The 23,107-nt window shown below is 46.8% G+C and overlaps 1 protein-coding gene across 1 annotated transcript in view; it reads right to left on the bottom strand.

Annotated features, from left to right (window-relative positions):
* Positions 1–23,107, bottom strand: part of Arid1b (AT-rich interaction domain 1B) — a 379,722-nt gene that overhangs the window by 71,388 nt on the left and 285,227 nt on the right. Inside the window, exon 6 of the mRNA XM_059272809.1 lies at positions 11,861–11,950. Within this exon, the coding sequence (XP_059128792.1) occupies positions 11,861–11,950 (90 nt within the window). The remainder of the gene's footprint in view (positions 1–11,860; positions 11,951–23,107) is intronic.

The raw sequence follows: 23,107 nt of genomic DNA, 5'->3' as shown, positions 1-23,107 counted from the left end.
AGAGCCTGGAATCACAGACAGGCCACCACACTCTCCTGATAATTATGTGGGTTCTGAGGATCCAAACTCTGGTGCTCACACTTGCTCGGCGATCACCTGAACCACTGGGTCACCCATCTCCCAAACCCCTTGAATTTCCTAAGATTAAAAGTAGCATCACCTTAGCTAACAACCCCTTCCTTTGTACATGATTCAGGAAGTGTCAGGGACTGGGACTGGTCCACGGGGCGAGGAAGGTAAGGCGAGTCAAATGCAGTGTCCACCCCAAAGGAACAGAGTTTCTCTAGTGGGAGACAGACAACTCAGAATGGAACAGGAAAGGAGTGTGGTCAGAGCAGAGCAGGGTGCCATGGGAAGTGGGGAGGGGGGTGGCTAGAGGGAGCTGGGGAGAGAGAGGCCTCCTTTCCTCAGAGTCCTATTGAAGCCGGGCTTGAAGGGCAAATCTGACCGAGCCTCCTGACTCTGGAGTGACCGGGAAGTTCAGCATCCTGCATTCAGCATATCCACTGGCTACTGAGGTCACCAGGAGCCCTTTTATTTGGTTAGCTCTCTTCAATGGTTAGGTTAGCATTCATCCCTTTCTCTGAACTCTCCCAGCTCTTGAATCCCAACAACAGACCACTGTCACAAGGGGAAACATCCTGGGCCTCTTCCACCCCTCACCCCTCTCCCCCCCCCCCCCCGCCTCTAGCCCTCCGATTCACAACCATGCCCACCCCTCACCCCCACCCTGCCTCTAACCCTCTGATTCACAACCATGCCCACCCTCACCCCCACCCTGCCTCTAGCCCTCTGATTCACAACCATGCCCACCCCTTGCTGGCTTTCCTCTGTGACTGGGAGAACTTTGGTTTGTGTACTCTGACCTGTCCTCTCGACCACCTTAGGGGTAACTGAGTAGTGTTAGTTCCCAGACTCTTGACTTCTCCACAGGACAAGCGACCAGGCTTGTGAGCTCGGCACACACGTTTCCACTCAAGCCGTGCTCTGTCCTGCTGTGACACTCCCGGATTCCGCCAGACCCACAAGTATCTGTGTGTCTAGCCACTTGGCAATTATCCTAAAGGAGGTCTCATGTTCCAGGCAAGCTGCTCTTCCCAGATGCAACAACCTTTGACATCTCATGAGCATCTGTGGAGCCGGCCTCATCAGTAGTTCCTTAATTCAAAATAAGCGGAGGATGGGGGCTTGCAGAGGTTCCTTTGCTACTTACGGACTTAAATACACAACACACAGCTCATGAGAGACGCTTTCTATCATCAGCAATGTGCATGTGTTTTATTTATTCGTGGACCCTCTAGCTCACAAAACAAGCTTTATCCCTATTATGTGCAGGCTGCAGTCAGATGGGAAGAGAGACCCGCTAGGGGAGGCACAGTGAGAGAGACACTCTGTTAGTGTCCTTTTTCACACTGTGCCACGAGGCCTTGCACCTTCACCCTCGGGGACTCGTACTCACGCTCCCACCTGGCACCGCCCTTGGCCTTGTAGGAAAACAGGTGCTTGGTATGCCCGGCAGCAGCACCATGTCTCTGTGCTGCAGCAGCTGCATGCTGACATGGCGATTTGCTCCTGTAACTGGCTCTCCCACAGACTGTGAGCACCTGAGGCTTTACACCCGCTTTCTCCTCTGTCCAGGCAGTGTCGTCGGGTGTGCAGCTGGAGCGAACCCACCTGCCTGGAGTGAATACCAGGGCAGCTCCATTCGGAGCCCGTGGACTTCTACTGTCTACAAGCAGGCCGATCAACAGGGTGGGCCGCTTCCTGCCTTGTGTTCAGAGAATCCTCTCCAAGGGAAGACAGATGACCACTGAAGGAAAGGCTGTTGTGAGGAGGAGCAACTGACAGGAAAGGAAGACGGAGTGCTAAAGAGGGCAGAGGGCACAGCTATTTCCACCCCCTAAATAGGTGCCACATGCAGCCCTCTGCCCAACTCCACTGTGCCTGAAGGCATGAAGCCTGTGGGCTCTGGTCAGAAAACCCTGGCCAGAATATGCAGTTACCACACAGGAGTCAGTCTGCTGCCATCTGACAACTGTACCCACCTTATGTGAGGAAATAAAATGTAGAGCTGACACATGCACACACAAGAGGCTCAGTGAGAGATTGCTGCTATCACTCAGGCATCTCTATATAACCCACCATTTACCTCCTGCCAGAAGGACTCCACATCTGCAAACCCATCTTTTTGCCAGGCTCCCCACAAACTAGTCATTAGCGAAGCAAACCACACTCTAAGTCCCTGTACGTGGTTACGTCCCCCAGGTGGAATGCTGTCCCCAGCACCTCTGGCCTGCAGTCTGAGCCCTTGTCTAGGAAGCAAGTGGCTCTAGGGCCTGTCTGTTGAGTTCTCCCCCACAGTCAGCCAGGGCTCAGGGGCGTCTTGCCTTATTTACTTCGCTATGCAGAAAGCGCGAACCCCTTCCAAATGGCTGGTTCTAGAAATAACTGGCAGGCCACAATACGTGGGTCAGACAAGCTAAGCCTGCCAGTATCAGGCCACTCCAGTCCTGACCAGCTCGGGGTGGCCCATGACTCAAGTGTACAGCCTTCTTGGCAGATGGGGGTGACAGGTAGAGAGGAGGAGAATGAGAGTGGATAATTCCTGCCGGAGCCTGAGCAGGCAGGTGAAGAGTACAGGGCTGCAGCCCTGCGGAGCTCAGGGACTCCGGCATCAGTGCATAGCGATGGCATGATAACCACGAACATAACGGAGAGCGATCCACGAGGACTGTCTGAAGGTGTGAAAACCAAGGACTTGCCAGTGTCTTCTCAGTGTCATGTGTGAAGACAGAGAATTTCCAAAGTTAAACTGGAAGGAATTTCAACCAGGTTCTCGATCTCCAACTGTCTATCGTCTTATTCATGCGAAAACAAATTCTGTAAAGCTTGTTGGAGAAATGGAGTCAAGTGAAAACCCAGTAATGATTTGTTCTGCACGAGGGAAACCAGGGAGAGCACCAGCTCACACAGCAGGAAACCAGGGAGAGCACCAGCTCACACAGCAGAGCCGGACTCCAGTCACACTCCGTTCAACTGCTTCACCAAAGGCGGCAGAGTCAGCCGCGGGGAGCTAAGGGGCACTTGCAAGACACGCAAGGCTCCAGAAGCCACAGAAACACAAACATGCTTTTCCTTTGACACAGGGACAATCTATTTCCATACTGGCATCTGCTAAAAAACAAACAAACAAACAAAGAAACAAGACCCCCCCCCCCCCCCCGAATTACTTGTTTCTACAAGCCAGTTCAATAGAAGATGTCACACCACATGTGTGCCATCGTGGTCACACACGGCACCTCCTCAGCACAATGTCTCAACTAGACAGGCAGACATTGCCATTTCTCTTCACAAATAGGTGTCACATTCCTATCTGGGGAGAAAAATAGATTGTAAGAAACACTCTTGTTACATTTTAATATCTCCAGTGTTTATTTGCCTGCCCACTTTTCTTCACAACATGAACTGCTCCGAGGAAGACTAAACTAATGACCCGTTGAAGGCTTCAGCCCGGCCCCCCGCCTTGCACCAGCTGTGGCATTAGGTTAACTGGCAGACTCGCTCTCTCCTTCCCCTGCCGCTGCGGAGTTCCACACCCAGGCCCCACAGCAGCCGCAGGCCGCCCCTGCCCACCCCCTCGCTCTCGCTGCTGACATCATCTGTCACTGGGTAAATTAGAGCCAGGGGAGGGTCAGACTGATTACCCAGCTGGTAGATGGGGACCACACATTCAGCCTTCCTCTACGCAAATGTCTGCTGCAAAAGTTGTCTTCAGGGTTGAGGGCCACGAGGGTAAGTGCATTGCTGCTGAAAGAAGCAAGCAAGTGGACGGCCCCGGCGTCCTGAACTCTCTCAATGACAACCAAAAGATGGAAACGATGCTCTCTGTGGGTTCCAACCCATCTCCTCCGAGCGACCTGCTCGAGGCTCATCTTATTAATAACCGATGCCCTGCACTCACCACTTCACATACAAGGCCTTCTCTGTCTGCAGTGTGCCCAAAGGACATTCTGATCTTCATTTTATGTATGAGGAAGCAGAGATTTCACCAAATGTCCAAGGTCACAAAGTCATTAATGGTTAAGTTGGCAACTAAACCCAGAACTGATCCCTTCACATCTGCAGATGAAAAGGAGTCTGCTCATGGAATATGAAATGCTGGAATCAGGGCGAAGAGGCCACAGCCCCGGCCTCCAATGGAGCCCGAGCTTACGATGCCCACGTTACCTGCCTGTGGGTGGCCAAGACGGCTTGCCAGCCTCAGCTTGTGGCACTCAATCAGTGGGGGACTGGGAGTCCACCATGCAGGGGCCTCTTCATTTGCCTCACACCTGGCAAACACTGACTCTGAAGCTAAACACGGGTCAGTGATCTGGACCCGAACACTAGTCGAGAGTCAGGCAAGAGGATCCTGGTGGCTCACAGAACAGTCAGTGTCCATAGAGGTTCTAAGACAGGGTTAATGTGGCGGTAGCAAGCTGTCAGAGAGGGTGTGGAGAGACCAGAAAGAGAAGACAAGGCACTCAGGGAAGGGCCTCAACAGAAGGCCACAGAGGTCATGTGACCAAGTCTCCTGGAAAGCCAACTCTGGATGAGCATAGAAAGCAGAGGGCGGGCAGGCTGGGGCAGTAAGAAGAGCTGCAGGTCACTAACGGTACCTGGGGACACAGGCTGCTCAGCTCATGGAGGGAGCTTGGGCAAGGAAGAGCTACTGGAACTCCATGACCACTTAGAGGGAGACCAGGGTGGGGGTGGGGGTGATTTAGCTTTCTGGTCTTTCACCGAGGTAGGGAACACAAAAGGATGAGGAGAAAAAATACGCGCTGTATATTTTGTGCAATGTACAACGTTGAATTGACCAAGATCCAGACACCCTCAGATAGTTGCACTGACGTTAGAAATATACTGTGTTCCATGCACAATTCGTGGGCAACGAGAAGCAGACTGAGCAACAGTACTATGCTTCTTTTAAGATAATGTACAAGCTACACAGACCATTCCTCATCCAATATGAGTTTTCCTGTGTGCAATGTTTTTCCAACTTTCTGTGAGACATACTTTCCCAAAGGCTAAGCCCAGAGGTTCAAGAGGTCAGAAAGCTCTCTAGAGCGAGGTCCAGATACAATCTCTTGTAAGAAACTCATTTGAGTTTACTGTCATATTTTGTAGGTCACAAGAAGGGATCCTTAAGTAAGAGCAGAGGTTAAATTAATTGCTTTTGGAGGAGATGGTGGTCTGTTGCTAATGGCCAGCAGGCAAGTTCTCCTTAGGACTAGAAATAGCTATAAAGGTGGCTTCCAGAACATTCCTTGGAACTTGCCAGTGTGGGCAGATTCACTGTCAACCTCACAGCTGAGGACCAGAGACAGGCGGCTGCCTTTTCCTGCAGTTTCCCAAATCAGAACCAAACACCAAACCCTACTTCCCATTCTTTACCCTCACCTTGGCTGCCCGACGTGCTGATCTGTTTTTGACAGTTACGTGGTTCAGTAAAATAAGAGGGAAATCATGCCTGGAACTGGAAACCCAGTCAGCTACCTAGAGCTGGTGAGGTTATGAATCTCGAGGAAAACCTACAACCACCACTTTACCACAGTCCCTGACTACATCCTAAATATTTGTCCTTACTCCCACAGAGAACTGTAGTCTTCACCCTCATCGAAGAAACTTCTCTCTGCAACAGACTGAGACCATTATAGAAAACCACAACCAACCAAACGTAGACGTGTGCAGCCCAGTTCCCAGGGATACATCTACAGTCTAACTCAGCAGGTTAGATAAGGTTCAGGGATCACAGAGGAGGATGGGAGGGGAAGATTCTAAAGGCTAGAGGACCAGAGAGTTGGCTGTTCAACCGTGTCTCTGAGAAATAGCTGAACTCCACCCATCAAGTCTCAGCACCAAGACTAGCCAAAGGTGAGTGAACAAGTACAACAAGAATATGCACACGTCAGAGTGGGCAGGGGACACGTATGAGGCCTCGGCCCTGCACAGCGTTACAGGAATACTGGGAGCGGGAGAAAGAGTCTCCCCCAGGAAAGAGCATACCAACTGGTTATCCAATACCAAACGGTCAGCCCATGAACCTGAAAGAGAACAAGGAATGTACATGGGAAGGGATGGAAGGAAAAGGAAAAGGAGAAATGGTATGATTACTTATCATCTCAAAAAATAAAAGAATAAGACAGACAGATTAAAAATCAAAGAAGTAATAAAAAAGATTAAGTAAAAATAGAAGTTAGGTCAAGATTCAGAAAAAAAAAAAAACAACAACTTAAAAAGCAGTTTTTGGAACAGTTATCACTCTGAGAGCAGCTATGATACTGGAAACTTTAAAATTTGTACTTATTTCCATGTAAATATCCCCAGGCTCTCAGAGAACGGCTAGGGAGGATGGTAGGTAACTAGCGTCAGGCTCCAGATGTGAGGTCTCCACGACAGGGTACCACAGCTGGAGACGCTTCTGTCAGAAGTGCAGACTCAAGATGCTCCCACAACACAGGAGGAGGAGACCTGGCATGGCAGGGCATGGCAGAAGACGTGCTGGGCAGCGGGACACGCTCTTAAGTGAGAGTGGGCGCGTATCACTCTTCCTCCTCTGCTCTGCAAAGACTGGAATCCCGAATGGCATGAAAATTGACTGATTTCTGGGCCTGTGAGTGTTGGACACTTAGAGGGCCTCTGCTTTCCATCGCCTGACATCAGAAAGCACAAGAAAGGAGCTGAGAAGACGGCTCGGGTGGCCTGAGTTTGGGTAGCCAGCACCTACTTAAGAAGCCAGGGGGGCTGGCACATGCCTGTAATCCTATTGCCAGAGAGGTAGAAACAGTGGATCCCTGGAACTCTCTGGCTCACCAGTTAGCAGAGAGAAACTGCTAAATTCCAGGTTTAGTGGTAGATCTCTTCTCAAAAGATAAGATGTAAAGCTGTTGAGGAAGGCACCTTTATACATGTGTGCACGGATACGAACATACATACAAGGTATGAGAAAGGTCTGTTTTGCACAATATGATATGACTAAGATTTTGAGGAGAAATTCTGCTCACTTGGAAGAGAAGCGGACATGCACCAGTAGTAGGTAAAGAAGAACATTGTAAGAATAGAAGAAGAACATAGCAACAATCAAGACGAACCCTACTAACCCAGTCTAAATAAACACCTATGTACCCGCTGGGAAGAGGACACCTAAGCCCTAAAGGCCGATCCTAACTGCCTGGGTTCTCATCCCCTTTGGCAGCTGTCCACAAAAGCATCTCAATGCATACCACACCCGGTCTGTTACATGCTTTCCTGTCCTGGGTACCAGACTATTTTTATTAATAAAATGCAGTTACTGAGAAACATCACTGTGATGATTAGATTCCAGGGACAAGTTTCTTTTTGTCTGATTCTGCTGACAAACAACGGCCTATGATATTTGACCACACAAAATGATTGAAATTGATAAAAAAGCAAGGTCATTGCTCCTCTTTTGGTTGTACCGATCTGACTCGGATGTTGGTATCTCTCACAGCAGGAGTGGTCCCCAGTTAGGCAAGGCAGGACTCATGCTGCTATGGCAACTCCGCTTCCTGAACAGGGAGAAAAACGACATCTTTATGTAGGTTGGCATGGAGAACAAATGAAGGCTGGGTTGCTGCTCAACAGTTCTGGAAGACTTCACCCCGGATGCCTCCTGTGTTGATCTGATGCTCACACATCGGCACCAAAGAACTGCCTCAAGCCACAGAATACATTTTCCAGCACATCACAGCCCGCGGCACCATCAATTCCGCCTGCCATCCGTGTCCGAGAGGGAAAGTTCTTAGGGGTTCTGTTCCAGCCTATCTCAAGGACTAATTAAATCCTCATTACTACCTTCTAATTATTCAAATACTGGGGGATTACGCCCGGAAGTCCCTGCTGGCCCGCTAGATGAAAGGGTTAAAGAAGCCGTGTTGGTTTTGTGAATCCATCCAGCGCTGGTGTAGTCCTTCAGAAAGCCACCAGCCTCAACATGAATATTTAACTAGACACCACTGTGAAAATTAAAAGGGAATTCAATTAAAAGGCTTACAAAAAATTAATTCTGACCTCTCTACATCTGTCCAAATAAATAAGGCTTCCTTCAACATTTCCACCTAATTGCTAATCCAATAAACCAGAAGGGCATTTGCTGTTTCATTTGGCTTAACGTGGTTTAGGGGTTAAACGTGATCACTTTAATGTTAGTACTTATTATACTTATTTATCTACGCAGACGACTATTCCATATTCTGTCCAATCCCTGAGAAACGGGCCACACATTAATAAGCCTTTTCAAATGGCTCTTTAGGACGTGTACGATGTATACACTAAAAATAAAGACCGAGGCCACTGTCGGCCTAAACGCCACCACACTGCGCCTCTGCCGAGGTGACTGCAATTGGGCACCATGTCACAGGGTTCTACAGAAAGATGCGGTTTAAAACAAGAACCAGTAACTAACGTGTTGTCACAGTTTAAGTACGACATGTCCCCCAAAAGCCTCGTGTGTGGAGGTCTTGGCTCCTAAGGTGGTAGATTCAATCACCCATTAAGTGATTGGATTACAAAGGCTCTAAGTTAGTCAATAACTTGTCCATGGACAGATTCATCATTGTCTTTTGACGGCAGTGTTGGGAGGTGATGGGAACCAGGGAGGAGGTGGCCTTGGTTGGAGGAAGTCCATTACTGGGAGCCTGTCTGTGGAGGGACTACCTTGCCCTGACCCTGTCCCAGCTATCCGTGCTTCCCAGGTGTCTCGGGGTGAGTACCTCTGCTCCACTATGTCGTCTCCTCTGTGATGTTTCGTCTCACCTCAGGCCCTAATCAAGGGAGCCAGCCCATCTTGGACTACAACCTCTGGAACCCCAAACCCAAATAGACCCTTCCACCTGTCAAATTTCTTATACTAGGTCTTTGTCACACTAACAAAAGCTGACAAACAGACGTTATTACAGAATATCAAACTCAAGTTTTAACCTTTAAAAAAATTATTCAGCTAGTAAAAGTTTCAGCAGTGAAGTATCAATGGAGTTTTATGTTGGAAAAAGAGGTGAAACTGTAGAGAGACCCCCATAGGGCAGTGGTTCTCAACCTTCTTGATGCTTTAATACAGTTCCTCATGTTGTGGTGACCCCCAACCATAACATTATTTCATTGCTACTTCATAACTGTAATTTTGCTACTGTCACTAATCATAATATAAATATCTGACGTGCAGGATATCTGATACGCACACTGTAAAAAGGTCATTTGACCCCCAAGGGGTCGAGACGTACAGGTTGAGAACCATTGCCATAGAAATGAACGAAGAGGCCAGTCAACATCAGTGTTTCTCTCCTTTCTGTAACCTACGTTGCCACCTGTGTGTAGATCCGACCACCTTCCTTCTATAGTAGGAAAATATCAATCTGAAGTGAGTCACCGTCACCTGCATCTAATACAACAGGGGGAAAGGGCTTTGTGACCGACCCTTTGACAGGGCCACCAGGAATGAGGGAGGAGACTGCAGAACCTAGAGACTCATCCTTCAGGGTACGTGGGCATCGTAAAGGCCTGCAGATACCACAGTTGTTCAGACCCACGCGAGACCTTGCTGTTGGTGAATCTCTTTAAACCAGGAATGCTGTTTATTGTATATGAAGAACACAGGGTCAAGCAGAAGGGATGACATCAGGGTAAAAAGCTAAGAGTTCTTTCAGCATCTTGAGCCTGGAGGGACTTGGCTCCAGGACAGTGGTGCCACCGTGTTGTGCCACGGGGACTTGGGGCAGGGCTCAGAAAACTTCCCTCCACACAGGAGGCGGCGCAGCATCCTTTTGTGGGTCCATGTTTAGGCAAGTGTTTACATAGTCTTTGACATGAAAGCAAGCACGTCTGTACTACACACACACAGGAGGCAGTGTGCAATCTCACTATTTCCCTTCATCTCATTAAAACACATGCAAAAGGAAATCACTCAACTTGCTTCTTTAGCCCTTAGCAGCTCAGAAGCTATGCTCTGCTCTGCTCTGAGCTAAATCTGTGATTTTGAAGGAAGATATTTTGAAAATAGAACCTAGCTATCAAACATGTAAAACAAGTGTTTTTTTTATTTTATCAAATGCTACTAGGAGCAAACATTTCTTCTTAAATTTTAACAAATAATAAACTTATTTTCTTTTAATCCCCTTTGCTTACATTTAAAGGAAAATTAACTCATATATGTCAGCCCATATTTAACTTAATAGCTGTTTTTAACAAAGGAAGTTTTCCCCTTTTTTGGGAAGCTGTCTAGCCATGTTTCCAGAACTCTTTCAGAGACGGTGGTTTAGGGAATATGCTCATAGAAAAACATTTTAGATCTAGCAACTTATGAAATGAATGATTAATTAGATATTTAAGGGAAATGGTTGCTAGAACCGCCCAGATCATCAGGTATCCAGGGCATTAACTAAACCACACGAAAGGTAACGCTGAGAAGCCTACCAACACGGTAATGCTGTGCAGAGGAAATGCCGACATTCTGGCCCGCAAACTGATGGCACCAGCTTCCTCATGGATGTCAGGTTTTCATGCTTGTGCTTTAAGGGCTGGGGAAATGCTGTCTGAGGGGCTGTGAGGGCTGCTCTCTGCTCGTTAGTGTGCTGTACTCAGTATTTCAGGCTCCACACAAGAGATACCTGTGTCCTGCTCAGCACTGGCCTGGTCTGGATCGGTAGGTGCCCAGTGCAGGAATGGTTCCTTTTACTTCCGCCTCACTGGCCCAACTCCAGACCCAGGATACAAGCCAGGACCAGTGAGCCACAGTTCTCCAGCATCCCCTCAGCGCTGGCGACAGCTGCGAGCTTGTCAACATGCTGACTAAACTGTGCCACCCTAACCTCCGATAAGAAATCAGGAGGCAGGCCCAGCAATGGGATTCACAATGTGCACGTGACCCCCCACATACTCTAAATTAGTTTCAAAGCCATCTCTACAAATCTCCCAGGAGTACCCAGGTACACCAGCACTCAGAAACTTCCGTCTCCAAGCCTGCCTGTGTGGAAAAGGTGGTCCATACTGAGCTACGTTACAAATCACCCTGGTCCCAGCAGTGATGCGTAGCTCTTCTCTATACCAATCTGGGTTAAAATTGGCTCTCCCGACCCGCTGTGCCAGCAGCAACTGTACCTCCCCCACAGAGGACAAGAGGCCTGAGGGATAAGCCTAAGGGACACCAGGCATTCTGAACACACCATGGAGTAATGCCACAGAGAGTTTGCAGACGGAGACAACATCTGTTTGTAAGCATAAGGAAAGCACACGCTCCTTTTCTGACCTGGATGCCACCAAGCCTCTAGTGAGGGAACCACTGTGAACTCTACGGTCTCTCTTGGGGAGGACCATGTGATCTTTCAGGTGGACTCCAGTCTGAAGACCTTACAATTTTATATAAGGTCTTGTTATGTGCTTAAAATCTGCTGGTAAATACCACAGGATTGAGTGATCAGTCAAAACAGTTTTTCTACACACTCATACACATACACACACTCACACATGCATATTAGTGCACACACACATATACACAATTGCAAACAAATATGCACATACACACATACACACACACACACACACACACACACACACACACACACACATGCAAACATTGACATTATTTTATCAGAATGTGTACAGGTGATGTTTCACAGTGCTTTGTGAACGCATATTCTTGGGGTCTTGAGTCTCCCCTTGGCCAAATGTCACTTCGTCTACAAGAAAGACTCCTTTCCTCTTCATGATTGTTGTTACATGAAAGCTCGTGTTCACTTGATAGGAAACACCACACCTTCATCTACCTTGTCTACAGTGGGAGTGCTGGGTATGATCTGAGACTCACCTCTTTCCTGTGGCATTGGTGACTGGCTCAAGGCAGGATGGGAACTGGATTCTGACTGGCTCCCAGGTGGTTGGGGAGGCATCTGGCTGCCTGTAAAACACAGGAGGGAAACACGGATTTATACTTAATACTGCAATCACAAAAGCCAAGACATAGTTAACAGTTCACTTTTATGATCACAAAAGGCACAGAGATGAGACCTCCAAAAGTAAAAGATTTCTTCTTTCCCTCTATAAATTGAAAAAGAAAAGATAAAGATATTTACCAAAAGACCTGCTTAAAAAGACAAAAACCGAGGAACCGCTGGTGAATGACTTATCAAACTCATCGACCAGTGGCTGCAATCCAACACACTCTGCACCACACTCTACAAACCCAAGATGGCCAGCCCAGCTTAGCTCTTGAGTCTGAACTCATCCCCACAGGGAAGGAATGATGTCCGATCTCCACAGTAACATCAGCTTCTAATAAGCAGTCGGAGACTCACACTCACTGAGGAGCACGAAGCAGGAGGACATGAGCATGGAGGAGGGCACTGCCTGGCCACTGCTGACTTTTGCTGCTGATACAGCAACAGCATCTCTTTAACTCCCAGATGTTTAATGTTCATTCAACTATTTCTTCACAGACGATGTGAGTTTCCTGAGGTGACAATCATGTCTTTTCACTCCTTGAATACCTCCCTTAGCATGAAGAATATAACTCATAATCTCAGAATACAAAATAAAGACACTTATTTTATTGATAAAAGAGAGACACGAATCATGTGGAGGCTTGAGGCATAATTCTGAAATTAAGTATCGTGAGGTACTTGACAGTATTAACTCACTTCCTGGCCCAGAGGTTTAGAGACATTTCTAAGACTAGAGATAGGGCAGAATTAAAAAGTATTGAATTTAACACCGCCCTTAAGGCCCAAGCACGCATAGTGTGAGGGTATTGCTATTTTATGCGCTACCTTCTCCCTCAGTTACAATGAATATAAAAGAGACATCTGCAAACTACACGCAACTTTCCCCCATCCCTGTTGAGTGGTAGTCACGTGATCATGGCAGCTTAGGCTAACTACTTTGATTCCACAGGTCCTGTTCGCCCATAGCTAAATACATTCCGGACAAGAACCACAGCTGAGTAGAGACGGAAACTAATGGCTTTAAGATTGCCACCAATTCAACCCACTGGAGGTTGTGTGGCACACATCCGTGCCATCTCTGTCCTGGAGTCTCTGGGCACTGTCACACATGAGTAACTCTAATAATGCTTGCACAGGGCAAGCAAAGGAAGGCAGAGGATTTCCACCACAGGTCAGACGGAGGCAAGAGCTATGAAAGCACAACTGTAAAACAATCCTGAAGTTCTTTTGGGGGGCTTAGGAACCCACTTTTAGAGATATACAATACAATAATACAAAACTTGGTATAGATTTCTGAGTGTTCCTCTGTCACGTTCAGGAGATAGTCTGAGCAATGAGGAGCCCCTAGATGTGCCCACAGCCCAGAGCAAAGAAGGCCTGACAAACAGCACGCTGCACTCCAATCGGCTTCATCTTCGGCATCTAGAGTAACCAATATTAGTACCAAATAATTACCTGTACAGTAAAAACATTTAACATCCTGGTCTGAATCAACTCCAAGGGCAAACACTGGTCATTGACGCAGCTATGGATCTACAAAAATTGCTTTGTAGCCACTGCGGGGCACACGCTTGAAATGCCCCATGGCCCCAATCCATAGTCCATTTAGACATTTAAAGCACTCTGCAGCCAAACTCAGACTTTTAAAAGTGTCACCGGGGAACGAGCTGCCGCAGACAATAAGTGTTTACATTATAATGCTTGCCTCTGCATAACAGGCTGGATTCATAGGTTCATAGGCTCACACCGAGAAAAGCAACAGCAATTCCATGTCAACTCAGGGCACTATGGCTTCCACCGTGCGTGCCCGAGGCCCTGCTCTCCCGTACGATGCACCAAGCAAAAATAAAAGGGCTGTGAGAAACCCATCCCATCATGCATGCAGCACTGCCACAGCCAACACTGCAACCTGGTGCAACGTAACAGAGATGCCCCTTCAAAGCAATGAAGCTTGCATGTATTAAATTCACCCTTTTAACAAAATAAACAGCTGTTACATGTTGAAGAAAGATAAACCTAAGTTACCTCAGTTTCCCTGCTTTCACCCTTTAGCCTCTTCCGTAACTATTACGTAACTGTGATCACTTGGAATAACACGCTGTGTGCACGCAGGGATAACTACTGTTAGAGCAGGTGACCCAGGAAACATACATGTGAAAAGTAACACAGGAGAACTCATTCTGTCCACAGTCCATAGGAGGAAATCCAGAGCATTTTGATGAACTGAATTAAGTAAATACCTTCAAATCTGTGGGGTTTTATAGATGCTGATTTAAAGTAAAACCTTTTAGAGTTTGGTAATTATTTCAGAGGAGGACACGGCCATGTAAGGTAAAGAAATCAACCTTAGGAGGAACGCTAACCTCCATAGTTTAATTTAACTGTAATTCAAAGCCTTGTTACACCCATGTTTGCCCTCATCTATATCTGTAATGATATAAACACAATGGGAAATACAACTGGACAACAGCACTGTCAACGAGAATGAACCCCACCATTTACACCTCTGTCCTTATTAACTAACAGCTGTAGAAACACTTTCATGTAAAAGGGAGAACAATTTAGTGAGGCACCACCAAGTTACCTCAGTTTCTACTTCTGTTTAGTTGAAACACCAAGAAGAGTATGGCACCCTGTATCCGGAACTCTACCTCCCCTCATGGCTACATCTTACGCAACTACAACATAATTATGTAGGGATCTACCTACAGACCTTATTTGAATTTGTCAACTTTTCCAGTAAATGTCCTGTTTCTAGGAGCATCCAATGCTTCTTTTAGCCATGTCCCCTACTGTCCCCTTAGTATCCCCAAGTCTCCCCTGATGCCGTATAACCTTGACACTTCAGAAGTGAACTAATGAGTTGTTTTGTATGATGCTCCCCAGTCAGATTTGGGTAAGACATTTTCATCACTGAAAACAAGGACATGCAATTTGGGACAAGTATAAGAAATACCACACCTTTTCTGTTCATCTTATCATGGGGCTGGGACACCGACACATTCCATTTCTGGTGTCCATGTCGACTACATGATCTGGCTGGTGTTGGCTTCGGAGTGTTCATTTCCCCTTTGAGGTTGTTCCAAGTCCCACCTCTCTCTCAACTTTCACCTGCTAATTTCAGCATCTATTAGAAGATCCTGCCTGTGAGGTTAACCACATTTATCTGCTAATGGTAACTTCCTATTTCCTCCTTGACTTCCATGTGTGTTAACTGGATTTCAATCCGAGGAAACCCATGTCCTCATATCACTCTCTTGTTCACCGAGGGAAGGACCACACCTTGTTTCTAAGGAACATGGCAGGAAGGTGACAGACTGTTTGTTCCTCCTAATGTTGCCGTATGTGGAAAAACGAAGGGTTCTGTAGTATGTTAGTGGACTTGGACAGGATCAAAAGGGAGATGGTTCCACAGACCTCCAAAGCAGACTTCCCCTATGATGTGAACTGACTTAAGGGACGGGTAGGACTTCTTCAGAACTTGATGGCTTCACTTCCTATCATGGGTTTTATTTTTAATCAAAACAATTGGCATGTGCATTAGTGCACGTGTGTATATATGTGGGAGACAGAAGTAGACAGAGGTGTCTTCCTTGATTTCTCTCCACCCATATCCTGAGGCACAGTCTCTCACAGAGCACACTGATTCAGCTAGTCTAGCTAGCCAGCTTGCTGGGGAATCCAGTGTTTCCTTCACTGTGACTGCAGGTGGGCTACCAACCACATCACCTGGCTTTACCAGCCACATCACCTGGCTTTACCAGCCACATCACCTGGCTCTACCAGCCACATCACCTGGCTTTACCAACCACATCACCTGGCTTTGCCCTGGGGATTGTAACCCCAGCTCTCAGGGCCCAGTAAACTGCTGGGCCATCCTCCTAGCTCCTTTTTCTAAAAATTTTTATCTGGAATGTTCCCCAAACTCAAGCTTTAAAGGCCTGGTCTCTGGGAAGTAGTGAACTCTCAGAGGTAGAGCCTAGCGGAAGGTCTTGGTTGTTGGGATAACAGTTACTAAGGGAATCCGAAGATGCATGCCTCCTGTTCTTTCTTTTGCTTCCTGGCCACCAGCAAATGAGCAGCCATGTTCTACCCCAGGTTCCAATTATGATATAACACCCAACTTAGGTCCAAAGCAACAGGCACCTTAACATAGATCTAAACTTCCCAAATTAAGGTCCAACATCCACCTTTCCCCTATTAACTTACGTTGGATTTGTCACAGCCATGGAAAGCTAACTTATTTCTACAACCAACAGGAAGTGGCCTGTGCTGTGATCTGAAGAAAGTTGGAAGCAGCATCTCCCCTACTTGGGCTTCTAGAGTTAGTTCCTGTGCTCCACTGTCAGGGCGCCCTCTTTTCATTAAATACGTCCGTATTTTTAGGACCACCAGAGGCTTCAGGTTCATTCTGGATTTGTCTTGCGCCAGTCCTGGGATCCATCTGCTACTTTTAGAAGTCCTGGTTCCCATTTCTGGCGACAGTGCTCTACAGCTTAGCTCTGAGTGTCAGAGAGGCTCACAGTTCATGGTATACTAGAGCTTCCAGCTCTCCCAGTGGACAGAGGCACAACCTAACCCACGAACTACGTGAACCTATGTGCTGATGTTTACATGCATAAAGATTAGTTTATATACACATCTCCAATTCCAGCCCCACACCAGAGAACATTTAAAGCTTCTTACTCCCAACCTTGCCCAGTAACAAACCTAAATTAATCTAAATCAATTAATTTCCTTAAGTTACACACATAAAGCAACTAATCAGTGTCGCTATTCTATTTGTACACCGGGCAGCACTTGTTTTGGCACTGTGAGATGCTTCTATAGTTTAAAAAGCCAAAGTTAAAAATGTGCACAGAGTCACTCCCTCCCACTCCCAGTGGCCTGTCAACTCCAGTTCCAGGGGGTGTGATGGCATCTTCTGACCTCTGTGGACCCCGGCACACATGTGGTATACTTACATAAATGCAGGCAAATACCCACACAAATACAATGTGAAGAAATGATCTGTTAAAAAAATCCCACCCTTATTCTAGTGACTTGACCGGCTATGATTTCACTTACGAATCTGTCATATATATTTGGTCTAATTTTGGATGCCCTACCAGACTAACTGCACTGGAGATAGCCGTATCTTTTTCTATACTTCTTCTTATGCCCTTAATTAAATTCTCTTGTTTAACTGCATTGACTGCTATTGTTGGTACATTGTTGATACTAATGGAAGTGGTCATCCTTGCCTCACTTGTATAAATAGGAATGCCTTGCAAGGTTGTCCACAATATAACCACAACTAGAAACATCTGATGATTGATTGCTCTCTCCTTCTTTCTTTTTAAAATCATGATTGGGGATCAGATTTTTGTTAAAGATTATATTCCTCCTTACATTTTATTTTCATGTCTATTAATGAATTAATAGATACATGTCTAATAACACATGTATATTAATACAAGTGTTACTATTGAACCATTCCAACCTTTCTGGGATAAATTACATTTAGCTAACATACAACTAGATTCTGGTGCTATATTTCCTTTCTAAATCTACACTAACTAGATTTTTAAGGGTAAATTTTCTAATTAAAAACAGCGTAAGACAGCCAATAAAATAAGTATTTTTAGTAGAATAAACAAGATATTGCAACTCCATACAGAATTTAGAGAAAACTGGCTAATATGTACGTTTTGACAACCTGGCACACATCTAGTAAGCGTACTTTATAGGGAAAGGACTAGTTAATAATATGTATGTAGCTGTGATGTTGATACGACTCATTTGACCATTATGGAAACCAACCTCTGGGCCTGTCCGGGAGGGGTTTTCTAAATGACATGAACTGAAGTGGGAAGACCCACCCTAAGTGTGGTGGCACCATTCATGGGGCTGGGGTCCGGGACAGAATAGAAAGGGGAAGGGGAGCTGAGTGGCACTCATCTCTCTGCTTTCTGGCTGTGGATGCCATGTGACCAGCAAGCGGCCTGACGCTCCTGTCACCATGCCTTCTCAGCCAGGACAGAGCACACCCACTCAGAGCCAGAACAAACCCTGCCCTCCTGAAGCTGCTTTTGGAAGGGATTTTGTTACAGCAACAAGAAAAACAACTAATGCAGTAGCTCAGCATGCACAGCAGCAAGGTGTGGCGTGTCGGCTCTGACGCTCTAAAACTGCACACTTCTCCCTGATGGATGCTGGGATGAATACTCACGCCTTTTCAGTTTCCTTCTGTGTTTGCTGTATGAAACATCTCATCACAGTGCGAATCCCACAAGAACAGAGACCCCTGTTTGCCTCATTCTTTGCTACATCTCCAGAACCACACACACAGTACGCATTTGATACATATTTGTTGACAAACGAATACATGACTGCTCATTCTAGAAAGCAAACTCAGACTAACAGCTAATTAGATTTCTATGAGTTAACAGTAATCATGTAATTTTATCTTGTTATTCTAAATCAGGATTAGGCAATCTTTTTTTTTTATTTTATAAACTAGCAGATAGTAAATATTTTAGGCTTTGCAGACCACATGTTCTCTGCCACAACTACTTAACTCAGTGATTGTGGATAGTTTAAAAGCAGCCACTGATGATGCATGAAATGGTAAAAATAGAACTTTATTTATGACACTGTGATGCCCTGGAATCGTCCATGGGCACAGTTAGCTGGCCCTTTATAAACAGTTCTATAAGGAAGGAATCAGGCAGGACAGTGTGCTGAAGGGCCAGTACCCATCATGCAGTGCTTCATAAGAACAGCAGGGACAGCAGTCTGATACACCCTCCCATACTCAACAGAGGCTATGGAACCCCACACACAGCAGTGTGCTGCGCAGTTGGAAGACTCAGCAAGCTAATGATGCCTCCTGATCTCCAAGAGTCCTGGGATGGACAGGCCCCTTCCCAAGGTTCGAGAAGTAGTAAAGGATTCCTGGGAGAGAGGAGACTGTCCCGTGGAATTGCCTGCAAGCTGTGCACAGAGGTTCAGGGATTCAGCTTTTGTGAGCCATCACACACGCTGGGGTGAGCTTTTCGGCTGCCTCTGAGTCACCATGCTCCTATAAGTCCCCTCAATAAGCTCACCAGTTCACTGAACCACACTTGGTGGAATCGTTTCTTTGGTCTGCTGTTGGTGGCCTCTCTGGGGTTAACTGATGCTTGTTCCCTTTTCCCCAGAAGTCACACAATGACTTAAGACCTCTGGAAGCCAGCCTTCGGGCAAGCTCACTACCCTCTCCCTGGTAATCCTAGCAAGTGCAGGTCTAAGAGCTAAATTATTTTCTCAGCTCTTAGATCAAACAAAACCGAAAATAAAACCGACCGATGAGACCTCACGGCACAGATTATTCTGACCAGTGTTGTGTTGGGATGGTAAATGATAAGCAGTGAGCAGACTGCCACAGTGACTCTGTGTCTACAGCAGAAAAGATCAGAACTGAACCACAGCAGCCTGGGAAAACAAACCACTCAGCCTCTCAGAGAGAGGGAGGGAGGGAGGGAGGGAGGGAGGGAGGGAGGGAGGGAGGGAGAGAGAGAGAGAGAGAGAGAGAGAGAGAATATATGCGTATGGGTGTGTGTGAGCATGTATGTGTGTGTTTGTGTGTAGATGTGTACCTACACACACTTCCACTATGTAGGTCCCAAGGATCAATTCAGGCAGCAGCCTTAGTAGCAGGTACCCGCCCCCCCCCCCCCCCCAATGAGCTGCCTCACCAGCCCAGGAGTTTGTTAGCAGAATTCAAGACTTTGTCTCTACGTACCCATGTGTGAGAACCTCAGAGGCGACTACCCAACAAAACTGCCCAGGTTGTTGGGATTTGTATATCATTTTGGCTATTGGAAAACTAATCTTCTTGATTACTAGTAGAATATTATTAGGAATACTCAGAGTTTGTTATTTTGGGTGTTTTGTTCAAACTCTTTACACATCAAACCTAGCTACTCCAAGTTTATCTTAGAACTTACAGACCATTATGTGGACATTGCTCTGCTCTATCCCCCAACCTCGTGTGCACATGCATATACATACATACGATCCAAGGATGTGTGGACGGAGGTGGTTCTACCCTGTGGGCTCTGGGAGCAGATTCAGGTCAGCAGGCCTGGTGGGAGCCTTTGCCTGCTGGACCATCTCACCTGACCTCCCTTCCCTTCTGCATTTCCTTTTGCCCCAAGTCATAGAATAGGAAATCCATAAAGGGCAGAATGGATTTCTTGCATAAAATTGCAATCAGAGTCTATCCTTCAGACTTGTTATTTTTCATACCGCACTTATACCAGTCTTTCAAAATGTAAAAACTGGGGGCATTTAGGGCTCGTGACTTTCAGCCATAGCAGCAAGAAGGGAAGAAACACATTCTCTGGGGCCACTGCAGCTTCTGAAAAGGTGAGTGTCTGTAGCTCTGACTAGACTTGAGGACTGACTGGCAGATGGAGAGCAGCAGCCAGCTTGCTGCACACTGACTCTGTAAGAATCCAGCCTCTTGCCAGAGTCCCACAAACACCTGCACTTTGATTTGCAGTGTTATTTTTCTCAATTAAATAACAAAATTGTGGCCGGGTGGCAGTGGCACATGCCTTAACCCCAGCACTCGGGAGGCAGAGCCAGGCGGATCTCTATAAGTTCGAAGCCCAGCCTGGTCTACAGAGCGAGATCCAGGACAGGCACCAAAACTACAAAGAGAAACCCTGTCTCAAAAAAAAAAAAAAAAAAAAAAAAAATTGTGATAATACACTTGGCCTTCTAGATTCAAACCAGAATTTTTCCTATTACTACCTTTTTTTTTTTTTAAACTCACATTTTATTTATTTATTTAGTGTGCCTGCTGGGTTGGTGGGGGCACACAGGGGCCACGATGCACCTGTGGCAGCCAGAGGACAACTTGCAGGTTGGTTCTCCGCCTACATCGTGTGGGTCAGGTGGACCACTTCGTCACCAGGCTGGGCAGCAAGCACCTCCGCCTACTGAGCCGCTCTTGCAGCCGCCGCCTTTGAACTGATTAATTAAAGTGCGCTTTCCATTTGCAACATGAAGTCGGTTTAACAGACGCTTGTCTGATTCCCTGAGCCCTACAGTGTGGACAGTTTCACATGGAGATTCTGAGGCACAGAAACTATGAAGGTCTTGCAAGGCATGAGGTAAACTCAACCTGAGACTTGAAGGCCAAACACAGGCTGCAGATTTGACTGCTTAGGTCACACTGCGCTCTGACTAAAGACAGATCAAGTCTGAGAGCATTTTTCTTCGGCAGATCACCAGCATGAGACTATCGCCCTTAGTCTGGACTAGCGCGCGCTGCCGGGACTTGAGGGCAAGTGCAGCCTCTGCTTTTACTGAGGCCACGTTTCAGTGCAGCCTCCCCCGCTGACAGGCACGAGTCCCATGGCTCACCCTGGCCAGGTAGGCAGCATGGCAGCTCTGTTCAGTTTCTGTGCTCTTTCCTCTCAGTAACTGGTGAAAGGAGAAAAGTGTGTCCAGAAAACGAAAAGTAGCCATTGAAGAAAAGACAAATGTGGAAGCATGATCATCGGCTTCCTCAGTAACACCAAGAGTGATGATATCAACAAGGGGGGTTGGGGGTGGTGACATAAGCAGGCATAATAGGGGCCACGTCTATCTTGGGGAGTCAGTTTGGGAGATAGTCCTTGTGGGCGTCAAACAATGCATTCAACTGACTAAACCACCATACTGAAAACGTGATTGTAGTCTCATCAAAATGCATCCTTTCCAAAAGCTTTCAAGCTGGGGTAGGAGACTCAAAGTCTGCATTTGGAAGAGTGCACTGGGGGCCGGGGTGGAGAACGTGTTTGGGTATAATGCTGCTCACCCAGGAAGGTGGCATCCTGATGTCTATTTAAAAAGCGGTAGCTCCAAGTCTGACTCATGCACAACTCCAGACATGAAATGCAGAAGCTCCACCCACTAAATCTGCTCTAATCCTTGCTTTGAAGTGGGGGGGGGGTGGCGGGGGGGGAGTGGGGAGCCAAACAGAGCAGGCAGTTTATATTTCTCTCACCAGGACAAATTAATAGAAACAAAACCTAATTTTCCCCTTCTCTTACCCATTCTTATTCCTCTTCAATATTTTTCCTCTTCCTAAGATTCCTTTCTTTTTGTTTGAGAAGCTTAATATTTGGCTGCCTTGTGAAGAGACGGGTCTAGTGACAGATGAAAGACTTGCATTCATCGTGTAATTCAGAATAAGGGGGAAATCGACCGCTGTGCATTTAAGATTCTAACAACCTTGCAATTTCATACGGTCGTTTCCCCCACCCGTTCTTTTGAAGAAATCTGCCTTTATTCTGCTAATAACTAACCACAGTTGCAGCAGCATGGATCCGATTAGCAGTTCTTATGATACAAAAGGGACAAGAAGAAAAAAAAACTGTGAATGGGGTTGCCAATTTGTCCACCTGGACCCCCAGGAGAAAGATTAGTTGAGCGCCCGCCTGCTTCCTTTCTTCCCCTGGATCCGGCCCTCTGCCGCGGGATGAAGACAGGTGCCCGGAGAGCCAGGTACTCTCCTTTAATCAAAGGTGTGCTCGCTCGCTCCACACTTCCTTGCGACACTGCTCAGTCTGGGTCCCGACACTTTGTGACAATTCTGCTTGCAAACACGAGCAGCTATGAAGATGCCGTGCAGGACGGGCTTGCCCTCAGAGTCACTGCACACCTAGGAACCCATACACCTCAAGAGCGTGAGCAGGGGCGGGCGGGTGCTGCACACACAAGAGGCCATGTTTTAACACACCACTCACTCAGTAGGCATGGTTTGGGAGCATCAGAATCTCAGAAAGGAGAGCAACAGATTAGAACACAGCACTGGGGGACAAATGGGCTCCTCAGGTAAAGACACTTGCTGCGCAAGCTTAGTTTGAGTTCTCCAACCGGGGAAAGGGAGAAAGAAGGAACCGACTCTTCAGTTACCCTCTGACCTCCACACGTGTGTCGTGCATGTGTCCTCGGCCACACGCAGACACATATTAAACAACTACTAAAAACCATGGTTTCTAGTCCATTAAGTATAGAATTACTTCTGTTAAATACAGAATTAATCAATTTATGTGTAAAATTAACCAAGTTTCTGAAAAATTTAAAAACTTACTGCA

This window comes from Peromyscus eremicus, chromosome 8b (assembly GCF_949786415.1).
Source record: "Peromyscus eremicus chromosome 8b, PerEre_H2_v1, whole genome shotgun sequence".
In the NCBI taxonomy this organism is placed as follows: Eukaryota; Metazoa; Chordata; class Mammalia; order Rodentia; family Cricetidae; genus Peromyscus; species Peromyscus eremicus.
The sequence above is the reverse complement of the archived record's forward strand: the minus strand, read 5'-3'. Positions and strand labels throughout refer to the sequence as shown.